The sequence below is a fragment of the Pipra filicauda genome, unplaced genomic scaffold (assembly GCF_003945595.2).
Source record: "Pipra filicauda isolate LSUMZ 115617 unplaced genomic scaffold, ASM394559v2 scaffold141_size4267151_pilon, whole genome shotgun sequence".
In the NCBI taxonomy this organism is placed as follows: Eukaryota; Metazoa; Chordata; class Aves; order Passeriformes; family Pipridae; genus Pipra; species Pipra filicauda.
Genome location: NW_024103896.1, coordinates 3,242,224 through 3,265,813, shown reverse-complemented (window position 1 = coordinate 3,265,813; position 23,590 = coordinate 3,242,224). Strand labels below are relative to the sequence as shown.

Genomic DNA, 23,590 nt, shown 5'->3' with positions numbered 1-23,590 from the left:
GGAAAATACAAGAGACTGCAGGTTGTAGCAGCCTGTAATCATCATGTTTGTTTCGTCAATAAGATGTCTCTTCTGGTTTTTGAATATTATAACTTCTGAGAAGCTGGAAGCTTATATATGAAATGGATTTTTCTGCTTAGTTTTGGCACATGGAGCTTGCTTTTTATATCTTATATATTAAAACACTACTTGAATTATATCTCCAGACAAAGAGATGCAGTATTTTAGTTTGGGTTCTGCAACCCTGCACACCCGGGATCTTGATCCAAGAGCTGGGATCAACTGTCATCATTCAAACATCACACTCTGACAAAGTGTTGTTTGTATGTGTATATAATGGAAGTCTTTTAATGTGATTTTTTTTTTTTCCTCTAGAAGAAAGTCTGAGGTTTGAAGGGTATTCTCATAATCTGGGCCATGTTCCTGGAGCATGGACAAACTGGTAACATGACAAAATCCTCTTTGAGCAACTTCCTAGTGGAATTTTACAAGTCACCTGATAGAGTCACTTCCCTGCTAACAGTTCCCAGTATTGCTAATCTGTAGTAAAACTGCACTGATTAGGCTGGTCTGCAGCCTCCTTAAGGCAGTCTGCTTTAATTCTTGGCCTGTTGAGTACTGTAAAAGGTGTTTGCCCCATTCTGCAGCTCCTCTTGTGTTGGGCTGAATCAAGATTATAAGTTTAGAACAGCACTGCTTTGGGAACAGCATGCTTGCTTCCTTTCTCACCTCTGCTGAGGCTTGTCTCAAAGGAGAGGGGATATTGGTATTTTCTTCTCACTGGCAAAAGGCTGATGAAGAAATCTCAGATGACAAGCAGGTGTGATGCAACGAAAGCAAAAGACATTGCATCCTTTTTTATTCCTAGTGAAAGAAGACGCCTCTCTTTGCTTCATTGCTCCAGGAGCTGCTGTCAGTCACTGAGTGGCAGTGCTGCTGGGGAAGGGGGAAAAGGCTTAACATGTGAGAGTCAAGTGACAGCTTGACAAGACTAGAAGCTGTTTTTCAGCATATTACCAACTTATTTATTTTGTTGTTGTTGTCCTTATTCCTGTCCAGGAATCTCTGATATGCCCTGCTCCAGCATTGAACAAGTGAGTGGGCTAAGTGCATAACTGAATTTCCTGGCAGTACTGTTAGCATAGCCCCTAAGGACTCTTTTCATAGATGTGTGCTTCAGATTTAAAATAATTTTGAGCCCTTTCTGGAGACAGTAACGTGAGTGGAAATATATCTGTCTGTGAAGTTGTGGAGTGTGGTTGGGTGACTCTTCTGTGGTGGAGTGGCTGGCCCCTGGCACCAGCATGTCTGAAGCAGAAAGCTGTTGTGGTTGTCTCTGTGACAGGGATCTCTGCTGTGGCTGTCAACCCTTCCCTGCAGAACCTCCTGGCAGTGCTCTTGTGGCCTGTGCTTGGGATTGTTTGCTCCCTGTGAAGACTGAAGGAGGTTAATGATAGGGGAAATTCTGATGTGTTTGTGTGGTGGATGGGTGGTGACTGCTGTGTGCCAAACCCCTTTGATACATACATTGGAGTGGCATTGCAAAAAAAAAGAAAGCTTCAGGGATATGATTTTGCTAGGAGTGAGTGGCTGTTGAAACCAATGTAAATGCTTTTTAGGTTCTGGTCAGCTTTAACAGATATCCTCTTCATTTACTTTTCAAGGCAGTATTCCTTATATCACACTCTGTTAGAAGGAAGGTGCTTTTTTGTGTGATAGGATATATTTAAGATATCAAAGTGAGCTTAATATTGGTATTGGGGTAACCAGACTTACTACTAAAGTGTGCAAATGACATTCAGTGACTGTCACCAGAATACATTCTTAAAAATCTTCATAAAATACTTTTCTGTTAGATGTAACAGTTTTGAGGGTGTGCTTAACACAGGCAAGGCTCTCGGTGGAGGCGATTTTGAACACGGGTGTGAGATGAACACAACTACCTTCTCTTCCGGTCTGCTTGTGATATGTTTATATTTTGCAGAAGCACTCATTGGCTCAAACTTTCAAGGGTCACCACCCCCTGGGGATTTACCATTTTATAACTTCAGGGGGAAAACTGTTTCCCTCCACCACAGATGTTTAAAAGATTGACTGAAGATAGAGCTGCTATCAAAGCTAACCTTATTTTTGAAAAGAATTGCACATTTTTCCTACTCTTCCTCCAATTATTTCTTCCAAATGTTCTAGAAATTTTCCAAATGTGTCCTCAATACTCACTCAGATGACTGTGGTAGCTTGGTAGTGTCTGCATAGTTAGGTAATGAAGCACTGATTATAACTTCAGAATTTTGAAGAATCACTGTCGTTGCCATACAACACCTAGGGACTCTATCCAAAGGTGAACTCTGCAGAAATGTTCATTTTATGAGTTCTCTGCTCCTTTTTTTTGCAAAATCCTTTCTATATCATTTGCACTACTTCATGACAAAAGTCTGAACATTTGTAAATGGAAAAATAACATGTTAAAGAGGTGTGGCTTACAGGCAAGGCAAGAGCGTGATATGTTTGTATGTGCTCTGCATTCTGTCCTGACCAGTGAAATTTGTGTCTAGCTGAGGTCTTAGGCTGACCAACATGCTTTCGGACTCAAACTGAATTTTTTTGAAAGCTTACTTAGGGTTGGAGATGCCACAAATAACAACTTTCTCTAAATTTACGCCTTAAGGATATGACAAGATCCTGTCAGATCATCACCTTTTGCAACATGATTCTGAGGTTCTTGTCAGGATACTGAGGTTATCCTTAAGCCTCCAGGAATTCAAATTAGTCTAGTAGTAAGCAAGCGCAACTAATAAGTAAATACATCCTACAATTCTTGTGGAGCTGATTTTAAAAGCATGAAAAAAACCCACCTAAACTCTCTTTGTGGCATATTAATTCTATTTTTAGGTCATAAGCTTGTGTCAACAAGTAGCTTGTTTATAATGTGAGAAAATCTTTTTAATCTACCCTTTAGTGATAAAAAAATAATTTAATTGATTGATTTATTGATTGATTGGTTCATTTATTGTAAGAGACTAAGAATTAGATGGCTTGAACTCTTTTGCTGAAAATACAAAGTGAGACATCTTTGCAACTCCTCTTGTCAAGTAGAATCTGCTCTCACACACTGCTCAGAGGTATTGTTATAAGAGAAGTACAAATTAATTGTTATTAATTGAAACTCAAGCCTTTTCTTAGAACTAGTTCTGAAATAATTTACTTGGCTCTAGTGTTTTACCAGGGACCTCTGATTAACTTTTAATGGGCTTACTTTTTAGTAGGTATAACCTGCTGAAGGTCAAAGCATACACATTAGTATGCTGGCTTGGAGATTGCCTTCAGCCAAATCAGGGACATCTCATAAGTGTTGTGCCCTCAGCTGACTGACTTCTTTCCAGATAGGCAGATCTGCTGAAGGAAAAAGAGCTCCATCCCATTGTGAAGAACCTGGAGTACTCTCCCAAAGTTTGCCTGCTGCCCATACTTGGTTTGCTTCCATTTCTTAGTATTGTGTTATGTTTGTATAAGATAAAGCAGCTCCCATTTGGGCATTTGCCACTGCCAGAGATGGCACTTCAATTCAGCAACAACCTTCTTTCAAATAAATCACATGATATCACTGTAAGGCAGGAAATCTGTGATTTAGTCCATTATCAGGTGTTCCAGAGGTGGAGAGAAACAACCCAATTAATCCATGCATAGATTTTCTATTTGCCCGCAGTGTGCTGGGCTTTGTATGCCCATTCAGTGTAATTCTACATGTACTTAATGCCCCAGGGGGGATGAAGAATTTGCCGTCTTGCCATAAAACAGGTTTCACCTTGGCACAGTGGAAAAAGTATATTAAGCAATGGGGAACTCAGGCTTATTTTAAAAGAGGATTTTGGAGTGAATTCCTTCTAACTATGTACCTTTATTTTCTTGAGTTTTATGTTCCTAGAGGAGAAATGGGCACCAGCTTCATTATGACTTTACGCTGTTTCACTCTGAAAAGTGCAGTATAGGCTAACTGGCGTTTTAACAGACCACTCACATCATATGTAAAGCTGTTACTGCATTTTCTCCTAATTGCAAACTTGGCAAGTAAGCCTGCAATCTGAATCTTAATCTGGATGCCTAGTAGTTCTTTGATCACCAAGAGAAAAATGTAATGACAACTTGGTTAGCCTTTCTGTTAACTGGGGAGCTGGCACAGAATCAACTGTTGGCTTCTAATCCTCTTGTGGTGTGCTAGGAGGCATGGAAGCTGTGGAAAACCATGGCTGCAGTCTGATTTCTCCACAGTTCCTTTCAAGGTAAACAACAATCTAAATCTAATTCCTAACAGTGAAACAGGCCCACACAGTGCAAGCAGTTTGATATTACTGCTAAGGCCTGCTTGTAGTAAACCTTGAGAATTCAACTAGCATTGTAAAAATTCCCATTTGTCTCAAAAACAGCTGCTGGGGTTACAAGATTATGATATATTGGTGAACACAGGTGGCTTAAAAACTTTTTTCCCTGCCAAGACCTAGAACTAATTGTCTTTCTGATAATGGAACTCTGTTTCTTTGTTTGTGGCTGGGGAATGCCCGGGAATAGCTTTAATACTGATGTTGCTCTTAGTTCCTCAAAAGATGGGACTGAGAGGCTAAATACTTCTTTTGAAGAGACAAGTAAGCCAAGCTTCAAGGTGAGAAGAGAAGGCAAAAGTTGTTTGGAAGTCAGCTGCTGTGAATATCCATCTGTTCCTACTATACAAGCCCCATCAGGCAGAAGGTCATTTGTAAAGTAAGTGCTGTGTAAATTGAGAGCACATTTATACCTCTGCTAGCAAGCACAGTTATCTCCCAAAGTCTAGAATATCTGTTGAGCTGGTGGAGTTAAGGTACACTAACTTTCATAGGCAGCAAGCAGTGGTGGGAGCAAAGTGCTTGACATTCATTTTAGCAAAAATGACAGCTGCATGGGCCATGGGTGATATTTAGTGAGTCTAGAGCTATGACAAATCCATGCCTCTGTCTCTGTCTGTTTGTGTTATGTAGTCAGTCATAGATCTGAGAGTCCAACAAGCAGGTAAGTAGGCTGAGACAGGTGAGAGGCCTGTGATCCTGCCCACTTCTGCAGTGGAGCTGAGCTTGATCTGGTCTGAGCTGACTTGGAAAGGTCTCCTACCACACCCTAGTTTCAGTGGCTGAATACAAAGGGGAAAGGGGTGAGCAGTGTGTGTAGGGTGAAAGGGTTGAATCAAACAGGGTGAGGACATCGAATACTTGTCCTGTGACTCAGTACCTTCCCACTAGAGAACCTCCCTTGGCATATGTTGTCATAGCGCCCTGAAGCACTAGCTGTGGTCAGAGCTCTGCTGCCCTGCAGGCCGTACAAATAGCTGAAAAGCCAGTCCCTCGCCCTAAGGGGCATCTGTTCTGAGAAGACAAATAACAAGTGGGAAAGAAGGTGAAAGGGAGATGCAGTCATCTGCGTAAAAAGTTCTGGCCTTCCGTATTTCCACTATTCCTGCTGGCTGTATTCATAAACTGTCTGAGCAATGAGGAGCTGGCTCACACCTGAGTAACTTATTTACTTGAGGACAGTGAAGCTACTGCTGTGTTCCTGCTCCAACTTAAAAGACCTGCAGCATAAGAGAAGTGCATATTTTGGCTCTTAAAGAGGCATGGAGCTATAAGCAAGAGGGAGGGACAAATTTTAAATAGTCCAGTAATTCTATGGACTGTTGAATCTTGGCATTAAAACTGGCAGTGGTGACCTCAACTCCTGGCAGTCTCAGCTGTATGTAGGTGATTTGAGACAGAAGTTGTTTACATGCCTGGAGGGACTAACTTTTGACAGAGCTTTCAAAAAGAAGTTTAAGTTCAAATTCTAATATAGCTGATGCATTCAAATTAGGCTTTTTATTTCTGGCCATACCAAGATGGAGTAGTTGAGTGACAGGTAAGGATGGTCTATCTTACTGTAAGGGACTGGCTTAGTGTTGTTTCTCTGCTGTGAATGTTTATCCATATTTGACGGTGGAATCTGCAACCTATAATAGAAGGATTGTCAACACAATTACTTGATTGCAGTAGAAGTTCTGTTTCCTAAACTCCTGAGAAAAGTAAAACTGTCATGAACCTCTTTGGGATTGGGCTAGATGATCTTTAAAGGTCCCTTCCAACAGAAACCATTCACGGTTGTCCACCAGGCCTGTGGAAGACAGTACTGTCCCACAGCAATGGGAATTTTGTTTAACCTGAAAGCCCAAGTAACTGGAGTTGTTTTGGTTTCTCCCTTAGGCTCTGTTATTAGCTTGTTTTGCTTAAGGAAAGGGCATAAATGAAGAAGGAAGATGAAGCTTGACTTCAATTTTTTTGTTTAAGCACTGTCTAAATCTGTGTAGTAACTTTCCTGGTCTGCAGGTTAGTCTCCAGGCCATGTATAAGCATATGCCTAATATGATACATGCCTAACAAGGAAAGAAAACAAGCTTTCAGATTGGACACAGTAACTCCTTATTCTGTTCAAGCATGCTTCATAAAAGCAGGGTGACCCTGCAGCCTGAAATCAAATTATAAAAAATAATATTTAAAATGGCTGCAGTTCACCTGATGGATATATGTAGATTAATAAATGGCAGAAACTTATTTTTTTGTTATTTCCATGGGATGATGTCTTCCTTTGTAACTCATTGTATTCATATAAGGATTTGTGTAACTTATAGAAAAAATGGTATCATGCTTCCAGACCACATTTGGAGTGTGTGTGTAAAAGCAGTGCCCCATGAAAAGCGTGAAGACGCATCTTCTGAGCCCCAAAGTAGCCATGCTCTTAATTTTGGTACAGACTATGTTGTTCTGCTAGATTATCTTAGTTTTAATCTTGGAAAACTGGCCTTTGAAGGCAGTAGGTCAAGATCTGCAGTTACTGGAGACTTCTCCAGAGCTGTCTCTGCTTGAGTGTTTCTCATAGTGAAACTTTTTATATTTAAAGAGTTACCCTCAGAGCATCGGTTGAAGGAACAAGGCTGAGGCTCTCCCCTGTCCAGATCACCATCATCCTTCATAAATAAATAAGGAAAGTAACAGGTAAAAAGATGGAAGTAGCATGCTGAGACAGCATTTAAAAAATTCAACAAACAAAACACAACCCAGCTCTCCAAAACAAACAAAAACTCTGACTTTTATTCTGTTCACATAAATACATTTTGTGTGTATATCTAATTTATCCATTTTTGTCCTCCTCAGGCATTTACGAGAAAAAGTCAAAGATGATGTTCAGCTAAAGAATATGAGTGGGCAGTGGTTTTATGAAGCGAAGTCAAAGAGGCACAGAGATAAGATACACGGAGCAGACATTATTAGGGCTTCCATGCGCCGGAAGCCTGCCACTGTTGGTAAGAGTTTGTCTTGTATTTTGTTTTGGAAAGGCTGGTTCTTACTTAGCTAACCTCCAACACTTCTCTGTGAAATCCAAGAAGAATATTGGTATCTCTACAAGCAGAAAGTGATGCAAAAAAAGAGACTTCCCATATAATTTACAGCGTAAGCTTTCCTCTCCCCAAACGCTGTATATTAAAAGCTCTCTGCACTTCTAGACTCATTCTCATTTCCATTTCTGAGGCCCTGTGAGCTACTTAGGAACACGCAAAGAATTAGAGATTGAGGAAATTGCTCTTTAACATGGATTTGCAAGATTTTGGGTGCTTAGTCTGAGACCTTGGAGGCTTAATGGTAGGCACCACAAGCTAGAGATAGTGGTTATAACTAATTGAAATATATGTGCTGGAAACTCTGGCAGCTAGAACTGGCATCCTGTGTCCATATGAACTTTAAATGCACCCAGCATGCCCACATCATGGTGAGTGCCCTGGTCACCATGAACTTTATCCCTGGGAGAGAGAGTGAACAGTCAGTCTATAGTCACCAAAACATATACAATGTGTTGTATACAGGATTTTATAGACCTCCATTATAAATCTCTTAGCATCTGACTTTTTAATCTAAAGATTTCTGGTCTATTTTATCATTCTTTGTACAGAAAGTGATTTTTTTTTTTCTTCGAAAAATCGACCTCCATCCCCTCCTAATCTCCTCTAATTCTACTAAGTCCTTTTGATTTAGAAGGACAAGGCTTACATTATGCTTACCAGGTTGTACTGATATTTGTGTTATTTGGTTTTATAGGTTCTATTGAGGGATTTTGATACATGCTAGTGAAGCAAATAAGATCCTTCTCTCAATACTGTGGCTGGACTATAGCTTGCTGCTTTCTATAGGTTTTATAAATACAAGTTAGCCTTGTTTTCAGAGAGGAGTTTGAATAATGTTGGTTTAGTCAGTTTGAAGTTAGTGCTCTGAGTTTTTAAGCTAACACGAGAAGGCCTGAAACAGAAAAGAATGCAAAAAAAAAATCATTGGTGGTTATTGTGGTATCTTTGTGATTTTGGCTGGTTTTGAACTTGAAGGTCATGGAAATCAGCTGTAAAATTCTAGCTGAATTTCACAGTAACTTATAGCTTAAAGGAAACTACTTAAATCCATAATATATTAAAGGTAGGTTAATTGATCCCAATCTTATTACTCGAACAAAGAGGAATATTGGTACATTAGGAACTCCGTGCACTTGCTTGGTTTAAATGACTCATGAGATGGCAAGATATTTTTGCTTGCATTTACAGATAGCAAAAGTGAGAATAAAAATCTTGTTTATTTTTGTACACTAAGCAATTCTTCTCTTCTAAACTTTTGGAGAAGTGCAAAAAGCAGTAGAGGAAACAATATAATGTTCTTACTCTGAAAGTGGCTATCAGAATAAGATTCTGTCCCACCCTCAAAAGAAATGCAAATGTATTTGTATTTGCTGAATGAGGTGGAGCTTTTTGTTTGTTTGGTTGGTTTATACTTAACTTTTTAACTTCTTGTGGTAATTCTGTCCATAAAGGATTAACCTTCTGCTTAAGTGAGTTATGACCAACTTCTAGTTTACTGCTGTAGAAAGGGAATAATTGACTTGACTAACTGTACTTCAGCACATTTTCAGTTTTCTATGGTTTAATAATTTTTGTTTCCTCAGGACACTGAGGTTGAATTTTTTATATCTAGCTGCAAGAACTACAGGATCAACAGATATATCTGGAATAGTAGAGTGAAGTATTCAGAATAGTATTTGAGTTTTCTAGTAGCATTAAAAAAATTAGTCTTCAGAAGGCACAAGATCTGCTTCTGAAAATAATTCCAATATAGCAGACTTTAGAATAGCTGTAGGACTAAATGCAGATACTTGTACTTGCTTCTTAAGAAATCCTGTATGAACATATGGGAGACAACAATATTCTTGCTTCATGTTTTAGCTGAAGCGAGTCAGAACAAAATGAGCAAACCAAAGACCAGCTGGGTGAGCAATGTTAATGAAGAAGTCTCTGTGCCACCAGATTTACATGGCATTGTGGAACATCAAGAAGAACAACAACAACTGAAAATTAGTTCAAGGTAAGCTGTCTGTTTAATTGCTCCTAGTATGTATATATTTGGACTAGTGAAACTTGTGAGCTGTAAGTTCCACCCAAAATATTGTACTTATCTCTTATTTCAAAGATCATTAAATGTTCCCTGAGAATTGTCCAAGAAATCTCTGCATGTGAAAGGCACATAGTCATGCATTGTTAATTGTTCTATATTCAAATGAAGAACAATCTTCAGCTTGCCTTTTCTCAGAAAAATTGTGAAGGAGAATTGTGCCTGAGAGCATTGTACAAACATTTCTTGAACTCTGTCAGGCTTGGTGCTGTGACATGTTCTTATGTCACAATTTAACTTGGTTCCTTGAAGTTAGGCTAGGATTTTCTAGTTAGAATGGCTGGCCATGGTCAGTCCTCTGCAGTTAGTAATAGGGGAACAACAACCTTTGCACCTCTTCATTCAGTTACTTAATGAGACAAGACTATCGATTTAGCCTGAATTTTAAATTTGAATCATAGCATTATTTAGGTTAGAAAAGAACTGTAAGATCATCAAGCCCAACCATTTACCCAGCACTGCCAAGTCCACCACTAAACCATGTCCCCAAGTGCCACATCCACACATGCTTTGAACACCTCATATCACGTGAAGAATGAGAGACTAAGAAAATTTTCCAGATTTTTAGGTACAATAGTTTAAGACCTCTGAGATTTCTTAAGAGGACCAAACATATTTCAGGTGGAAGGAGATAGAATATTTAGATATTTGCAGAAAAATGAGTCAGATTCTACCAAGAAGAGTAAATGTCTTTCTGGAATGGAGAAGCTTCCTTTCAGAGCTTCTCCATATGAGATAAGATAGTCAGCTTGGATATGCCTAAATTACTATAGTTGTAAAGAGGGCTAGATGATAAGTAGTTTCTGAATTACGAAAGATTTGACATTAAATCAGTATATTTCAAGTCTGTGAACATCCCAAACAGCTTTATTTTGTTTTGAAATAGCCTGAGTTGATTTCTGAGACAGACTTGTCTGTCTCAGATTTTAAAATACCTACGTCTAATCCATTGGCTGTGTGAAAAACCTTCCAAAAGCCTGCATTTGAGAAGAAAAGTGCTGAAAGAGCTAGGGTGACAGCAGGTGGAAGTGAAATGTCTTTATGTGGCCAGATTCCTCAACACCATTGAGGAAACAAGAACCAGGGCGTAACCCAGATAACTATTGTTTGTGCTTTTAGAGAACAGAGTGAGGTAAGAGCCAGAGTTACTTCTTATCGTGACTGTTTTACTTGGGGTTGTGCCATTGATCAGCTCTGTAACCTTTCACTTTCTTGTCTGTCTTCTAAGTCCTTCTCTGTACTTCACCTGTTTTTTCTTTGCAGTAAGGCTTGTCTCCTACTATGCATTTGTACAGTACCTAGTAGCAATTGAGTCTTTCACTTCCATGGTCTGTAAACTGGGCATGCGCATTCACAGTGAATGACACCAAAGGCTGGTGTAAGTCTTAACAACTCTGGTTTGTGTTACTGGTCTTTCTTACCCTTCATGACTTTCAATGAACTCAGAAGTGTTTGTCTTGACCCCACTGTGCTGAAAAAGATCAAATAAACTGCTTTGTTATAGACATCCCAAAAAATGAAGCTGTACAGTAGGGATGATAAAGGTTGCTTATCACAAGAAAGAGCTCTGTTTTCCCTCTCAACCCAAGCTGACAGAGTTAGTTGTTACTAAATGTAGTGTGGCTGTTACCTTCAGGACATTACTATTAAGTTATTTCTTTATGAACAGCACAAGACATGCTGCTGTTTAATATTGCATGTCATCTTGCACATCAGGAAGAAATGATGATACCTTGAAAGAAGTACATCCTTATAATGCTGTTCTTGTCATTACAACTCCTCGCAAATTCCGTGTGATTGATAAGGTGTAATAGATTTCATGAATTGCCAGGACAGCCTCTTCAAAAATACATAACAAGGTTTAAGAATATGTAGACAATTATTTGAAATATGACCAATTTGAGAGTGGTCTTCAGCCTGAGGTGATTTGATGACTTATTTCAGATCACAGTCATGCAAAGCTTGATAATTATTATCGGGGACTCTCTCCTGTCTTTTGCTCCAAATTGTACCAGAAGTTAATCAGCCTGCATGCCTTGTTCATGTGTACTTGTACTTTCACCAATAGCTCAAGATCTTCTCTCTAAAGCAAGATCACACAGTCCAATGTTTTATGAGGCAATTGGAAGTGGACCTTGCAAGTGGTCTATCATTTGCAGGCTGGATGCTTACTTACATTTACTTTGCACAAATACTTGATTAGATGCCTTGGATCATTTGCTTCTAAAATGTCAAAACCCGAAGCAAATGAATGTGGCACGACTGTGCAATTCATTGCTTGTGATTTCAGTGTGGTCTTAATTCACTATGACTGAGGTTAGTCTACACAACACTGCATGTGAGAAATTGCAGGAGGCACCATACATTTTTAAAATACTCTTCCTTTCTGTTCTCTTGATACTGGACTTTGAAAGAAACTGGTCTGTCATGGCTGTGAACCTGTCTCTACTGCCAGCAGGAATTAAGGGGAAAGACAAAAGTGGGAAAACAATAACTCCAGCAGTTGGAGCGGGAAGGAAAAGTCTACAAACATGTAATTTGGCTGTAAAGATAGCAGAGCCACAAGGAATTAATTGGCTCTTCCTCTTACAATGCAATAGTCTTAACATAGCTAGAACTAAGAGGATCAAGCATAGTATCGTTCTGGAGCTCGGGATTGCATAAGGGGAGTTCACAGCTTCTGGTGTCCAAAACCTACCCGTGGTTCAAGTAGTTGGACTTCTAAAACATTTTAAAGTGCTGCTTTAGGGATAAGGTTGTGGGAATTTTGGGGTTTGGGATTTTTTTTCTTTTCTTGCCTTTTTCCTCTAAGAGTGTGTTTTGGGTCAGGACTGGCTTCCAGTCTTTGCATTAAACTACAGAGCTTCTAACCTGATGATTGGGGCTAAAAGTTATATGATAACAAATTACTCAGACTACTTTTGTTCTGGATCCTGTTCTTAAACCAAAACAATTCTTACTGAGTGCAAAGAAAGTTCAGTTCTGGTAGGCCTGTTTGTAGATTGCTAAGGATGAAATCCAGCCCTGGGGCCAGCTCAACTGCTGTTGAATTAGGGTGCTGCTATACTAGGTGGAACAGAAATCAGACCACAACTATATTCTTAAAATCAGCATAGTGATCTTTATCCCCACACCCCAAATACCTGAATTCCATAATGAATATGAGTTATTTCTATGAGTTATTTCTTTCTTGAGTCTTATATCACTGTGATAATTTTCTTGCATACCAGAACCTTTACAAGGCAGGTATGTGAAGTGTCTTTGAAGGCGTAACCTCGAACAGAATGAATTTTCAAAGGGTGAATCAGACTGTCAATATTGCCTCTGTTGAGTGATGCCATCTATATGCTGAATCTCAAAAAACGGGAGTTATCTTTCAAATTAAGATTTGGATGTTGTTTTCTTCCCTAATCTAGAAAGTATTCTTAGCCTATGCTGAACAGGTGACAATTGTGGGTCCTAGAATTCTGCAAGGTGAAAACTTGCACAAAAGCCCTAATTTTTAAAATCTATGTATTTACAGTGCCTGCAAATCTGCAAGCCCTTTCTCCAGCTTCGCTCTTGCCTTTGCCTTGTTGCCTCTTGGTTGCTCTCCAATCTGTGTGGGGTTTGGGCCTTCATTGTGGTTCTTGGTGCTTTGTTTTGCTGAATTGAAGTGTGGAATTTTTTTAATCTGTGTGTATTTATCAGTTTGCCCTCATACACTCTTAGATTAGCCTTGTGAATGCAGCATATCTTAGAACTGTTTGTTCAGTTTTCTCATCTGTATGGGTTGTGGGTAAACTGATTTTCAGACCCTTTGTTGTGAATCTTAGTTGTAGGATCCTGGATGTCATTTTTTCAGTATGTAACACCAAGTAAACAACTCTTTAGTTATTTTATGGTAAGCTTGAAGTAGGATTGCATTAAAGATTGTGGGACTGTGTGTGTTTAATGAAACAAAAGTTACCTCCTAACCTGGAAAAACTACATTGAAGAATGTTTTACTGGTTTCTTGCAGCCCAGGGTGCAATGAGTGAAGGGTTGAAGTATTCGTGACCTAGACCTTAAAAATTAAGATCGTTTGTTCTGTTTGGTAGTAGATAATGCAGACCAGACACAAAGTGCAGGAGCACACAGGTGCTCTTAAAAACAAAAACATAAGCTCAAGTGCTTTATAAAAGCAAGAACACAAACTCCAGTTTCTGTAGTTTCTTTATATATATATGTATGTATATATATATATTTTTTTTGGACTTAAAAAAAAGGTATTTAAAACTAAGGTTAAAAACAGTAATGTGGAATGATATTCTTTAAAAGGAATTAGAAGTTGTAACATTTAGCTCTTTAAGAACTAGATTTTTTTTTTATTTAGCATCAGCAAAGAATAAAAAGAACAATAGTAATCTGTTACTAATCTGGTGTGTGCATGTCAGAGGCTGCTGTAGTTACTGTTGAAAAGTAAGAAGAGTTTATTTTTCACCCAAGATAGTTTCCATTACAAGATCAGCTCATACCTTAAGTCTCTGTGCATGGTGATATATTTCTTAAAGGTAGTATTGAACCAAAAGACCAATTGCAGTTCCAATTGCAACTCATATTTTTTTTGCTACCCTTGTGTTCACACGGCTCAATACTATCATATTATCTTCCCCATAATGATGGCTTTCCTTTTGTAAAATGGAAGTTCTGTCACTTCTTAGACACACTTAGCAGTCCAGAGGCCACTAGCCTTTCAAGGGTGGCTGCTAGAGGGTGTCCGTCCCCCCCCCCCCCCCAAACTTTGAAGTTAACTGTACTACACCCTGGAGAAGATGGGAAAGTTGTTCTCCTCTCAGGAGGGCAGACTGTTACCAGTTACCTGACTGGAGAGATCTTTATTCATGCAAGGAGGAGAACCTGGAACTTGATGAGAGCAGGATGATGATTCTTGTCCTGAGATGCCTTGTGGCTCTGCTACTTCCCACCTGAAAGTCTTTTCACCCATAACAAAGATCATTGACCAAAGAAATATTCAGTATTGGAATCTCTTCATACATCTGTATTTGAAAAACCAAGGAAGTTGCTTTCCTTCCCAGTCTGAGGTCATATTTCCTATCTGGAGAATACAAACTTTTCCTGCCTTGTACAGTTCCCCATCCGCAAAATCATATGTATGTTGGTTAATGTCAACATTTTCTACATAAAATTAAGATACTGAATGTGCTTGTTATATGAAGACCATATTTAAATCCACATCTAACTTTCATGTTCAAAAAACAAATGATTTTTCATATCTGAAATGTTGAGATAAATAGTAAAAATCTGATTGGAAAAAAAACCTTGCATCATCTGCAAATAGATGAAATAATTCTTGGTATAATGTCTCTTCTAGCTGTTTTAATTTTGCCATATCTGGACTATACTTACTATCACAAGTAATAACTTCACTTATGCTATCAAACTATAAATTTTATAGATCTTAATTGAAAGAATATCTTATAAGCTGAGTGAATGTGTTGTCATCTGTGCCATGTTACATCTTTGCTATAGTGGTGATGGGATTCCTCTGTTTTTTCTGATCTGGACACTTTGCAAAACTTTTTTTAAATCACATTTGGGCACTTTCCTCCTCTTTGATTTCAGTCCTAGAAGGACAAATGTGGGCCAAGGATAGAGATGGCAGCAGTGTTATTGTTTGAAGAGTAGCTATATTGACATAAATCTTGCTCAAACATCTAAAACATATCAAAAAACATAGTTTCTGTCGTGCCATGTAGAAGTTGGATTGAATTCTCTAACAAGAAAAGAAATTTTTGCAAGGAAACAAAATAGCAAGAATATCCCCTTTGCTATAGAAAGGAGAAGTTTTACTTCTAAACCTGATGACAACAGGTTAAAAAGAAAACTTCAGGTGCCGAGAAGTTGTGTTTGACTATGTATAAATGAATCTTTGTTTTGCTTTTTCATAAAGGCCAAAAGCAATGTCTGTTTTCTGAAATTGTTATATACTTTTCCTTTGCAGTTCTAAACCAATAACCTCCATGTTAGACAACCCAGAGGAAAGGCCTATGAAGGCAGCAGTCTCATCAGTAAGGGTATGACTGATATTGAATATGGCAGAAGTTATCTTCTACATTTTGTGTGGTTATTTGCTTCAGTGGTAAAGATAATTAAAGATTTGAGGAAGAAAAATAATAAGTTTGAAAAAAGGAGTGTTCTTTTTGTTTTGGAGGGAGATAATGAAAGCCACTAAAAGTTCAGCACTGAAGTGCTGCTACATCTGTAGTTGGTGTTCTTGACCTGGTTTCCAGCTTCTTCAGCTACCAAAAGGGATTGTCCTGCTGTGTTCCAATATCACAGAACTAGAGATAAAATTATTTAACTTGCAACAACTTGGGATTTTCAAGTGTCTTTGAGTGGTAGCTTATCTCTGTTGTTGGTGACTTCAGAAAGAACAAATTGAGGCTATCACTGGCATTTCTGATAGTTCTTGATTCATATTGTTTAGGGGTTTTGTCATGTATTCAAATCAAGAGGTATGCTTTCAGATTCTTTGCTGACAGGTAAGTGAGGCAGAGGAAATCACTGCACTTGTGTTTGTTTTGTGAAGGCTGTACTGATATAACAATTTGACTACAATTATGGTGTTCATTCTGTTTTTAGCAAAGAAGAAATCCATTTAATTCCACTGCATCAGATGATGACGTGAACCTTGGGGAATCAGAAAACAGACCAGCCATTGTACCTCAGCTATCAGAGAAGGGTGAATATGCTTATTTAGCATATGACTGTGAATTTCTTGTGGTTTATATGGAAATTATTTTTACTTTTGTTGCTTCTTTTTGAAAGCTATCAAAACCTGTTTTGCCTTTAACTCCTTGGAGTTATCAACTAGTTTATTTCAAACTTCATCTAAAACATGTGCATATACTCAGGAAATGGCTGTTTACATGAATAAATATGTTTTGCTTCCTTTCTTTTATTCATAGTTCCAGTCAGTACTGAGAACTTCATCTCAGAGTGCTGTTTCTTCAGAATTCCTGTTAAGAGGACAGCAACATTTCTTTGAATTTGGCATAGCTCCCTTTATGACCTTCTAGTCATTGCTATTAGCTCAACAGAAGCAGCCTAGCTCTCTTTGATCTTTATGTTTTTAATTTGATTTTTTAATTTTAATTTCAAATCCTCCCTTTCCAGCAGCATTGTCTGCAAGCAAGTTGATGAGTGATATTTATCACAATACAGTCATTTGAAGTTGTAATTTAGAGTCATATGTGGAAATTACTCTTCTGTCTTTGTTGCGAAGCTTGCAAACAGGAAAAAGGAAGACTTGCACAGTAATAATAAAAAACCCTTCATCTCCCTGCCAGGAGATTATTTCTGCATTTTACCTTGTTCCATGTGACTGTAGAAATAGCCTGTTTCCATTTTTGTAGATTGTTGTTTATGTTCTGACCCTGAAGATGTGTATGCATATTCAAAAGCTGCTCTTTCCTGCAAACTTTGTGCCTTGCAGGAATATTGCTGATGATAAATTTGGGGTGCTCTCTGTCTTTAGAATCATCAAATAGTTAAAATTTCTAGAATAAGAAATAACTGCAGGATTTAAATTTGCTAAAAGTTTCTATTACATACAAATCAAAATGAAAAATAGATTTAACATGTATATTAAATTTCTGCCTGTGTTTTTACTGCAGTTGCTTTTAATAAACCAGTATGATTACTGCATCCCAGACCTGCACTGTCATATCTTTCTGTTTATGCAGGCGAATGTTGTGTAAACTCATGATTTCTTCTTTATATATGTCTTACAGAAATTTTCTCATTCTCAGAAGAGAGCCCACCTAAATCAAACTTACAAAATGATGAGACAAAGAAACATATGAAGCCTTCTGTAGAACTTACTGATGAATCACAAAAGGGATTAGTTAAGCCTCCTGTCCCAAAAGCTAGAAAATTAATTCATAAAGCAACAGATTCTGTATCACAAAGAGAAGACTTTGTTCCAAAACCAACCAAACAGTCTGAGAGGATTAATGGTGCTGGTACACCTCCCAGGGGCATTCTAAAGCGCAGTTCAAGTTCAAGTTCCACTGACTCAGAAGTTCGTGTTAGTCATATGTTAGACGCTCAGAAGAAGAATGGTCTTTCTACTGCAACTATTTTTGAAGGAGATTCTGAGAAGAGCTCTCTTGTGGACGAAGCAGAGGATTGCACAACAATTTCAATGGAAAAACTAAAACAAGTGAGGTTTTCATCTAGCACAAGTAAAGAAAGGCTTCTGCAAAGCCCACAGCTACACCATGGTAAAGAAAGAGGAGAGCTTGATTTGTTAGAATCGGACAAAAAAAAGATTAGTGGAAATTATGCTATCCCATCAGATTCATTTGGGGATAAGCAAATTTCTGCTGTGAAGCCTTCAGAAACCAATTCATCATCTTTACAAATGAAAACGATAGACGGTTTACAAGAACATACATCTGCATCCGGCCCTTGTGACACTAGTAATAGGTCAGTCTTCCCGGTTAATGAAAGCTTGCAGACAAAGACAGTTTTTCCTAAGAAACTTGAAACTCCACAGAAGACTTCCAGCAATATGCTGCCAAATAGCAATAATGAACTGAGTGTTGATGAGGCACGTGAAAATAAATCCAACCAGATCTTGAGCCATGAATCAAAGTCACACAAAAACTTTACTGGTAAGAGACTAATAGAACTGAAGAATGGTATGCAATAGCATATAGCACATGCTCATTACTCTTTGGGTCACTTATACCTAACAACAGCTAGGAAACAGAAGTAGTAGGAATGTGCTAAGTACTACAGAATTAAATCCTAAATCACCTTTTTTATTTTTATGCTGTAACATAATTAATATTTTTTTTAGGTTCTTCTATTGGTAATGTCATCAGAGCCTTTATAGACACTTTTATTGTGAATGATGAAGTGATGACATTTGGACAAAATTGCTTTTATAAGGCTTGGTAGATCTGTCTGCACAGGAACTGAAAATTTTAGTGTATTGCTGTCAGTTGTCCTTGGAAGTAATTCAGTTGTAACTTGGGGATTTGCTTATAGGACTAAACACAAATATGCTGGGTTGTTGTATTCTGTGTGTGTCTGATGCCCAGCACCTGTTCAATGTAGGCATTTCCTCTAGAGTGGGATTAAGTCATTTTATCTGCTCAAACCCTCAAAAGCAATGATTCCAATAGGATATATCACTGCAGGAATTTTTTCCTCTCTATTGCCCATAGTAAGGTTCTTTCCAAAAACACAAGGACAGAGAAATCTTTGCTTCACTAACAGTTAAAAAAAAAAAAATCTGAGAATTTTCTAAATAGACCAAATGTTTTTAGAGTCACGTGGCTAATTCATAACTCTGATAAGTTTGTTTACATTGTAGATGAACATCAACTTTCTGTTAAGACAGAAGCACGTGAGGTGTCAAATACCAATTCTACAAGTCTTCAACAAGGTAAGCCTGATCTTGTTGAGGAGAGAGATGCTAAAACTACTTTCAAGCCTGACAAACATGCTGATGAACTTGTGAAAGTGGCTGATGAATCTGTATCAAAAGTTTTAGACTGGTTTAAACGAAGTTCTGATACTGAAGATGGGGAACATGCATCAACTAGATCCCAAGGCAGAGAGTCCAAAGAGAAAGTGGACTTTTCAACCAGAACAGCAGTTCTTCCTAGAGAACATAGTGGGCCTAGCATGCATGGAAAAACAGGAGTTACAGAAGAGTTACCATTTGGAAAGATTAAACAACAGAACAGTGTTTCATCTACATCATTTACTTCAGAAGATGCACAGCTGATAAAGGAGAGTGTGAAGCCTAAGAAAGGGGAAGTGAATAAGGAGCAAAATGGCAAATTGCTAACTAAATTTGATTGTACAGGAGCTGAAGAAAAAGAACGTGGTCAAGAAATCAAACAACAAAATCAAAAATCAAATCTCTTGGAACATCAAGAACACAAGCTACAACCTCAGAAATATGAATCAGAGAAGGCAATACAAGAAAAAAGAAGAATAAGGGAGATCAGAGCATTCTGGGAAAGGGATAAAACTATATTCGAGCATGGAGAGAAAGAAGTTAGTATCGATACTAGTGCATCAGGTGGCCATGCATTGAAAGGTCTTGGAGAAAGTGACAAAATAGAACCAACTGCAGTATACCCACCTAATAGATTGCGCGATCAGAGCAAGAATACATTAAGTCCTCAGTTGAGTTGTATGAGCCAGGATTCAAGAAATAAACATCAGCACTCTTTGGAGTTTAGACCACACCATGCAGTTAAAAAGCCAAAAGGAACACTTCCATTTGATGAAGTCCATGAATATACAGAATTGCCAAAAGCCAGTAACTTACAGTCCAGAGTTGGTGTCACTTCAGCCTCCCCAAAAAGCAAAGATGAGAAGGAAACACTTAAAGGAAAAGTTGCTGCTTGTTCCCAACAGAAGCCCAGCTTTCAAGTTTTTTCTTTAAAAGAAAAAATGGATGAAAAGTCCAAGAATCAAATTTCAGATCCTTCACGGTTTCAGAGTTTGAGAAACTTCTGGGATACTGGAGTTAAATTCCAGAGTAGAATTGACAGGGAAGATGTTTCTTTGCCAAATAATAGTAGTTCAATAATCTATGAAAGTAAATCAAAGGAAGACAAAGGTAGAGATAATGTGAGCAAGCAAGAGTTAATTCAACAACAAACCCAAACATCTGAGAGAGAAAAACCACAGAAACAAGATTCTCTGGTATGCAAAAAGTCTCTAGGATCTCCTACCCTGGAAGGTCTGAATGTGACACACACACAAAATACAGACTCTGTCCAGCTGAACAGAAAACCAGTTACCTCAAAATCCCAGGAAAAGATGAGTCTTCCAGAGCAAGCAGTTAAAGAATGTATAGGAAAAAGTATTGTTTCATCAAAATATCATCATGTTTCCTTGCAGTTGCTCCAGTCACCCGGTGATAAAAATGCTTTGAAGGAGACAGCAGCAGGTGATAGGCTATGTTTACCCACAGAAAAAGTGGAGAACAAGACTAGTCCATTGGATATCAGTCTCCCTAAGGAGGAAGTTGCAGAGACTGTGGAGAAAGTTGTTCAACCTAAAGGTGAGCTTGATGTATTTAAATCAGTTCTAAAGAAGCTAGAAAAGGAAGCCTCTGAGATGTCATGTAGCTTAAACCTAAAAGAAAATGTTTTGAAAGGGACAACTTTTCAATCAAATCAGTGCAAGGTCTTTGAGAGAACAGTAGAAGAGATCCATGATATTTCTCCTGCTGATCAAGAAGAAGAAATGGGCAAAAATACAGGAGAAGTGAATATGCCATCAACAGATGAGCATGAGAACAAAAAAAGCCTCAGAAAACTATTTAGGGAATTTGAACCTTTGCGTTTACAGCATCAGGCAGCAGACAAGGATGATACTCTTGAGGGCTCTGGTTTGCAGAACCTGCTCAGAGAAACCTTTGTATCTCAGCCTCCTGAATATAGAGGGGTGGGAATGAAAACGTACAATGACATGAATAGCATATCAGAAACTAATTGCAGCATAGAATCAACATGCCAAGAAGCTACTGGTCAGCCTGAAGAGGTTCATGAGACAACAGAGAAGTCTGTTGCCCCATCCAAGGTCAGTGGCTTGAGTTCTGTCTTACAGAAGCTGCTGAAGGAAGCTGCTGAAACATCACTTCCTAAACCAAAACACGCTGACAGCACAATGTGGAGGACTGCTGAGGTGGAAGTTAAAAGCACAATATATGACCATGACAGAGAGGTGCCACAGGAAATCGCTGAGACCATAGAAAAGTCTGTTGCCCCATCTAGGAGCAGTGGCTTGAGTTCTGTCTTACAGAAGCTGCTGAAGGAGGCCTCTGAAGCACCACCTCCTAAACCAAAACGTGCTGACAGCATAGTACAGAGAACTTCTGAGGTGGAAGTTAAAGGTATGACTTATGAGTATGATGGAGAGGTGCTGCAGGAAATCAGTGAGATGGTAGAAAAGTCTGTTGCCCCATCTAGGAGCAGTGGCTTGAGTTCTGTCTTACAGAAGCTGCTGAAGGAGGCCTCTGAAGCACCACCTCCTAAACCAAAACGTGCTGACAGCATAGTACAGAGAACTTCTGAGGTGGAAGTTAAAGGTATGACTTATGAGTATGATGGAGAGGTGCTGCAGGAAATCAGTGAGATGGTAGAAAAGTCTGTTGCCCCATCCAAGGACAGTGACTTCAGTTCTGCTTTAGAGAAGCTGCAGAGGGAGGCCTCTGAAATACCACCTCCTAAACCAAAACATGCTGACAGCATAGTACAGAGAACTGCTGAGGTGGAAACTAAGAGTGCAGCCTATGAGCATGATGGAGAGGTGCTGCAGGAAATCAGTGAGATGGTAGAAAAGTCAGTTGCCCCATCCAAGAACAGTGGCTGGAATCTTGCTTTAGAGAAGTTGCAGAAGGAGGCCTCTGAAATACCACCTCCTAAAGCAAAACTTGCTAACGGCATGGTACAGAGAACTGATGAGGTGGAAGCTAAGGGTATGACCTATAAGCATGATGAAGAGGTGCTGCAGGAAAGGGGTGAGACCACAGAAAGATCTGCACTGTCCAAGGCTGAATATAGAGTGTCTGATGTTACTTTCCAGAAGCTACCAAAAGAGGTCTCTGAAACAACAGCTTCTGTGCCAGAAAATATGGATAAGAAAATGCAAGGTAAAATACAGACTAATCTAAGTATGCATGTTCCACATCAACAAGAGAGAGATCATCCTCAAGAAATACAAGAAACAGTAGAAAAAACTTCTGTTTCAAATATTGCAAAATTCAGTGAATTCAGTCGTTCTTTAGCGAAACTTGTTCAAAAAGCATCTACAGTTTCATGTCCAATATCCAAAGAGTTACATGAGCAAGAAAAGTTTGGAGATCCTGCATTTCCCTCAGAAAAAGAGACTCTATGCACAACTATGTCGCAGCCATATAATATTCTAAGTACCTATCATACACAAATAAAGTTAGCCGTCAAAGGGGAAGCTCTAGAACAAAATGTCAAAGCTTCAGTAAATGATCTTGCAGTAAGTGAAATTGAAGCTTTTGATCTTAAAAGAAATGAAATTATTAATAAAATAGAAGAGAGAAACATGGTTCCAGTTGATCTTACTCCCTTGGAAGGCAAGACAAATATGATTGCAATCAAGCCATTTCAGATAAATGAAAAAGGAAGGAAAGACGAAAGCACATCCTTAGAGGCCTCTGAACAGAATTCAGAATTTCAAGCACTGTTGAATTTCAGAAGAGCAAGCACACCACTTAAGGATGATAGCAACTCCCCCCAGCCAAAAGAAGCTCTGCTCTACCTAATGTCTCAGCATGAGGATAGTGATGAAGAGGAAGAGGACAATTTAAATTTGGGATCCAAGTTTTCAGATGAAAACTCTGATTTCCACTCTGAAACCAGAAGTTCAACTCGTGAGCTGTTTGATTTCTAAAATTCATGGTGCTGAGTTGTTAAACATGGATACAATATTTTTTTTTATAGCCAACTTGAAATACGTTAACAGAAAGTCTGTGTGATACTTATTTCTTAATTGAATGCTGTGGGTATTTGTTTGGGAAGGATGGGAAGAATTAATTAAGTTCTGTAATTGGAAAGTGTTTGATAGACACATACTACATTTGGGTAAACCTTTTTGGTAAAGGGAGTTTAGCAGCATGAATTAATTCAGTCTTCGTGATTTACTCTTTTCTTCCTCCTCCATGACATCACCTTCACATTTGTTAATTTGTAACACCCAATCTATTAATTCCTTTAAATCTGGATTAAAAGAGAAAAAAAATATCAGTCACTGTTTGACTACAGTCTTTAGTTTGACCAGCTAGTCTTCAAAGATAAATGCTCATGAGTGGAATGGTTGGATATAAGGACAATACCAATACTCTATGCTATTTCATTTAGCATTGCTGACTGTTGCACTGGAAAGTGAACATATAAAGGAAGAGATGTGTTTACTAGGATTCACATTTATTTGGTTGAATGGCAGCTCTAGACAATGTTTAGTGTGTGATAGTCATCAAAGAGCTGAAGACAGAGGAGATAATT

General features: G+C 38.5%; 1 protein-coding gene across 1 annotated transcript in view; it reads left to right on the top strand.

Moving 5' to 3' along the window:
• SYTL2 (synaptotagmin like 2) overlaps positions 1-23,590 on the top strand; it is a 53,006-nt gene that overhangs the window by 16,020 nt on the left and 13,396 nt on the right. The window contains exons 4-9 of the mRNA XM_027719828.2: positions 7,206-7,354; positions 9,311-9,449; positions 15,520-15,592; positions 16,161-16,260; positions 17,312-18,196; positions 18,904-22,959. Of these exons, the coding sequence (XP_027575629.1) occupies positions 7,206-7,354; positions 9,311-9,449; positions 15,520-15,592; positions 16,161-16,260; positions 17,312-18,196; positions 18,904-22,959 (5,402 nt within the window). The remainder of the gene's footprint in view (positions 1-7,205; positions 7,355-9,310; positions 9,450-15,519; positions 15,593-16,160; positions 16,261-17,311; positions 18,197-18,903; positions 22,960-23,590) is intronic.